Consider the following 5,062-nt stretch of genomic DNA (forward strand, 5'->3'; position numbering starts at 1 on the left):
TGATGTGCGTTTTATCATTGCTAAGAAAAATCCCGCTCCTCCGTGAGAGATAGCCTACGAGACCGGTGTCGCTCATCAGTAATCACGCCACCGGCCTCGCGCCGTTCTCCCGCGCCCCTCAGCCTCGTCCTGCTCGCCACAGTAAACATAATGAATGGCGACGGTATGTAATGGCTGACAAAAGCCGAATCCCGGACATTTTGGGCGATCTCGAAATCCCGGGCAGACTCGTCACGGAGACTCACGATAAAACGGCGTCTTTTAAGTTTCGAGTCAACTAGTAGCCTAGCCTAGTTGTTTAACTGCGCTCTCTTACCGGTAGGCGTGGCTTGGGAGTGGCCTCGTAGGGCAGTGAAGCAAGTGCATTCTGGGAGTTGTTGTCTTTCATCCACATGAGCCAAAAATACATTTTCTGGCTTTTCTCAGTCTAGAAGGCTCCAAATTCAAAAATAATTTCACATTTCTACTACATAAATGACCTATTTTAAATACACATTCATCGTTCCAGAGGTGAAGTATCCCTTTAAACTTTCTTAAAATATACAGGCCTGTTGCCATAAGAAAACTATGATGTGTTTCAAAGAAAAAAAAAAACAATCCGGAATAGCTAAAACATCTAATATAAAAAAGGCTGAATTCAGAATGGCAGAAATAGTACTAGCATACTATTCTGAATTCAGCTCAATGTGGTTTTACGTATGTTCAAAAGGGAAAAATCGACTTTTAAGAAACAATAGAATCACCTAGTTGCATAAACTCCCACTCGTGTAGTGGTGGGCAGATCGAGGCTTTGTGAAACAATGAAACAGTTGAAGCAAATGTGCCATATTGTGTCGAGGCTTCGAAACAATCCGACACCCGTCTCAACGGTGACACCTAGTGGTCACTTGCAGGTGTTGATCTGAAACAACCTTGACAACCAGCCATTCAAATTTTTTTTCCATTTCTTTATTATTGTATTTTTCTAATATGTGAAGCTTGTAACCTGTAGGCTCCTCACTGTGCATAATGTTATTTTGGTCATGAAAAATGAATATTAATCAAATAAATCAAGCCACAATGTCTCACTTTTTTATAGATTTGTATTCAAAAATATTGATTTCTCTGCTGTGGAAGGACTTAGCCTACTTCTTTTTTTTTACAGATAATTTCTCCAGCCTTTGAAAAAATCCTCTCACAAGGGACACTTGTTGCTGGCATGCAAAGATATTTTTTAGCAAGGACATACAAATAATTATATTTCAAACAATGCATACCTTGCTTAGATGGCCCAGCAGTGTCAGTAGCAGGCCTAGGTACAGGGGGAATGATACCATCCTCTGCACCCTGCAAAATGGCAGGATGAGTGCTCCTCAAATGGCGCATCATGGATGATGTATTGTTGCAGTAGGCTAGCTGCCGATCACAATACATACATATCACTTTATTTGGGGTTTCCAAATGGAAATGCTCCCACCCACACCACAGATGTATGGCATCTCTTCTGTGGAGCCTCCATTTTTATTTATCTTTCTATGTATCTATCTATTAATCTGTCTATATATATTTCTATCTATGCATCTATTAATGTGTCACTATATGTGTAGCCTGTAGGCTAGTACTCTGTCTGTCTCTAGTCTATCAGTCAATGTGTAAATTTAAATGTAAGCCTAAATATAACTAAACAAATCGCACTATAAATGTCACTATATCACCAAAAATCTGCTATCTCAAAATCAAACTCCTCTCACAAAAACCCACGAGGTCAAGATGCGTTGACTTAACTTTTACAGATGTGCGATTGTGTGGTCTGTTCCCGACCCTGTCAATCAAACGCTGATTCGGCGGACAATGTCACCTGTCGAAACACTTGTGAAACACTCCGAAGCTTCATTTAGCCGTAGTCACGTGACATGGGTGTTTTGAATCACGCTTCGGATCAGTGTTTCGAAACATCTGCGCTTCGGGATCTCGAAAAGCTTCTGAACGTCAGTTTCGCGTCAGCCATCCCTACACTCATGCAAGTCTGGAGAATCATGACTGTTAATGAAGAGGGAGGGATTATCATTAATTAGCCAAAGTCTGTAGAGTACAAAAAGACCAAAGGGCAGCACCTCAGCAGTGTGACTAGCTGTTGAACAATGGCAGGAAGTTGGTGTGCTGTTCAGTCTCTGGCACTTTGTGTTTGGTTCTGTGCGTTCAGTCATGCTGTTCCGAAGTGGAGTGATCTGCCCCAGAATCCTCAAGCTCTGATGTTCCAGCAAACTGACCAGCGGTTTCAAATGCCAGTTCAACTGCAATCTAGTCAATGGTTTCCTCAGCAGGTTCAAAAGCTGGTTCAAAAGCCAGTTCAGCAGCAAGCTAGTCAATGGTTTCCTCTGCAGGTTCAAAAGCCGGTTCAAAAGCCAGTTCAACAGCAAGCTAGTCAATGGTTTCCTCCGCAGGTTCAAAAGCTGGTTCAAAAGCCAGTTCAACACCAAGCTAGTCAACAGTTTCCTCAGCAGGTTCAACAGCAAGCTAGTCAATGGTTTCCTCCGCAGGTTCAAAAGCCGGTTCAAAAGCCATTTCAACACCAAGCTAGTCAACAGTTTCCTCAGCAGGTTCAACAGCAAGCTAGTCAATGGTTTCCTCCGCAGGTTCAAAAGCCAGTTCAACAGCAAGCTAGTCAACAGTTTCCTCAGCAGGTTCAACAGCAAGCTAGTCAATGGTTTCCTCCGCAGGTTCAAAAGCCAGTTCAACAGCAAGCTAGTCAACAGTTTCCTGAGTCAGTTCAACAGCAAGCTAGTCAACAGTTTCCTCAGCAGGCTCAACAGCAAGCTAGTCAACAGTTTCCTCAGCAGGTTCAACAGCAAGCTAGTCAACAGTTTCCTGAGTCAGTTCAACAGCAAGCTAGTCAACAGTTTCCTCAGCAGGTTCAACAGCAAGCTAGTCAACAGTTTCCTCAGCAGGTTCAACAGCAAGCTAGTCAACAGTTTCCTCAGCAGGTTCAACAGCAAGCTAGTCAACAGTTTCTTCAGTCAGTTCAACAGCAAGCTAGTCAACAGTTTCCTCAGCAGTTTCAGCCTAAGCAGCCAGTGGCACAGGCAGAGGCCCTTGACAAATGTACTGTAGCTGATTATGAGCAGATTCAATGTGGACCACCTGGTATCAGTGGTGCTGAGTGTGCTGCTATCAACTGCTGCTTTAACGGACAGCAGTGTTACTATGGGAAGGCAGGTAAGAGTGTAGAGTCAATGTAGAGGCATTCATGTTAAACTGATCCTCAGCAATAAGCTGCTCTTGTAACTCGTTCCAGTGACTGTCCAGTGTATAAGAGATGGTCAGTTTGTGGTAGTGGTGGCTAGAGATGTTACGCTGCCTCGATTGAGCCTGGATTCAGTCCGTCTCCTGGGTGGAAGTGATCCAGCTTGCAGTCCTGTGGGATCCACACCTTTCTTTGCTATATACCAGTTCCCTGTCACTGCATGTGGCACAAGCATGATGGTGAGTAGCTGCTTGTGGTTTTGGTCTGCATGGCTTAGAATGGATTGGATGCTAACAGTGTTACTATTTGCAGGAGGACAGTGGATATGTGGTGTATGAAAACAGAATGACCTCCTCATATGAAGTGGGTATCGGACCACTTGGTTCCATTACAAGGGACAGCCATTTTGAGTAAGTGATGTATGCTTTATCATAAACGTGAATCATTGACAAATGCTACAAGCTCACTGTTTGTCGTCGTCCAGGCTTCTCTTCCAGTGTAGGTACTCTGGTACCTCTGTGGAAGCTCTGGTTGTGGAGGTCAACACCGTTCCTCCACCTCCACCAGTAGCTGCTCCTGGACCCCTCAGGGTGGAGCTTAGACTGGCAAATGGTCAATGTGTCACCAAAGGCTGTGCAGAAGGTAAGTGTTGGTCCCAAGTATGCCTAAAGCCTTTCTAAAACTCCAGTTTCTAGTTAAACACTGCATTCTTCCTCAGGGGACGAGGCGTACACGTCCTACTACAGTGATGCTGATTATCCAGTTACAAAAGTCCTGCGGGAGCCTGTGTATGTTGAGGTGCACATTTTGGAGAGGACCGACCCCAACATTGTCCTGATGCTGGGACATTGCTGGGCGACATCAACCCCCAGTCCACTCAGTCTACCCCAATGGGATCTTCTGGTTGATGGGTGAGTAAGGCCAGTCTTTATCCATCTAGTGTGCTGTAAGGCATTTCTGACTGCCTCTTTGCCTTTCAGATGCCCTTACCAGGATGATCGTTACCTGACCACATTGGTTCCAGTGGCTGGATCATCTGGTCTTCAGTTCCCGACCCACTACAAGCGCTTTGTTGTGAAGATGTTCACATTTGTAGATCCAGCATCACTGGCTCCTCTGCAGGAAACCGTATGCTCTGCAGCCTTACCTCAAGCCTTAATATTAGTGCTTTTTACAGTGAATTCTATGGCTTAACCCTTTCCCCCTCTGTTAGATCTTCATCCACTGTAGTACAGCGGTGTGCCATCCCTCCTCTGGCTCCTGTGAGCAAAGTTGCACTAGGAAAAGTGAGTGCTTGCTGTAAGTTGACTTCAGGAACTGAGAATTTATTTAAATGCCCCTCATGCTTCTACCACTTTTTACAGGAAGAGACACGCACGTCAAGACCATCTCTAGTGGGCAAACTGTGGTGTCTAGTGGACAAGTTAACCTGGTCAAGTGAATTTAAGTGTTTTAATAAACTTCATGAAACTCAACATGTTTCTCTTTGGTATTCATTTCTGTCTGAGTTGGATGTTTCATGACTGTTGTCAGTTTGACTTCTGCACTACAAAACCTTTTTCTTTTGTGCATTGAGATTCTTGACTTGAACTAAACAAGCCAAGTTTCTGCCTAAGCCATTTAACTTTACTATTTGCCAAGTTCTAGTCGTTAACTTGGGCCCGGGTTCATCTTTCACATATCAAATGAAGGATTTAGCTTCTGTCTGGTTGAGGCTTTACATACGACTTTATGGCTGGACTAGCATAACTGCATATCTTGATGCCTCAAACCCCTCTGAGGTCACTCGTTGGGTTTTTGGAATTAATTTAGTCACGCAAGTATAAAATCATATCTTGG

General features: G+C 44.2%; 1 protein-coding gene across 1 annotated transcript; it reads left to right on the plus strand.

Annotated features, from left to right (window-relative positions):
* Positions 1-1,937: 1,937 nt before the first annotated feature.
* LOC311304937 (zona pellucida sperm-binding protein 4-like) lies at positions 1,938-4,698 on the plus strand. The gene is made up of 8 exons (XM_084432305.1): positions 1,938-3,195; positions 3,275-3,462; positions 3,536-3,633; positions 3,708-3,865; positions 3,942-4,134; positions 4,204-4,351; positions 4,437-4,509; positions 4,588-4,698. The coding sequence occupies exons 1-8, from the start codon at positions 2,121-2,123 to the stop codon at positions 4,662-4,664; spliced, it is 2,010 nt and encodes a 669-aa protein (XP_084288431.1). The 5' UTR covers positions 1,938-2,120; the 3' UTR covers positions 4,665-4,698.
* Positions 4,699-5,062: the final 364 nt, after the last annotated feature.

This window comes from Rutilus rutilus (assembly GCF_951802725.1).
Source record: "Rutilus rutilus genome assembly, chromosome: 15".
In the NCBI taxonomy this organism is placed as follows: Eukaryota; Metazoa; Chordata; class Actinopteri; order Cypriniformes; family Leuciscidae; genus Rutilus; species Rutilus rutilus.

Excerpts from the sequence above, each read along its gene's own strand:
- LOC311304937 (XM_084432305.1), top strand. The coding sequence starts at position 2,121 with ATGGCAGGAAGTTGGTGTGCTGTTCAGTCTCTGGCACTTTGTGTTTGG. Across the intron at positions 3,196-3,274 it reads GTGTTACTATGGGAAGGCAG|TGACTGTCCAGTGTATAAGA; the intron begins GTAAGAGTGTAG and ends AACTCGTTCCAG. Across the intron at positions 3,866-3,941 it reads CACCAAAGGCTGTGCAGAAG|GGGACGAGGCGTACACGTCC; the intron begins GTAAGTGTTGGT and ends ATTCTTCCTCAG.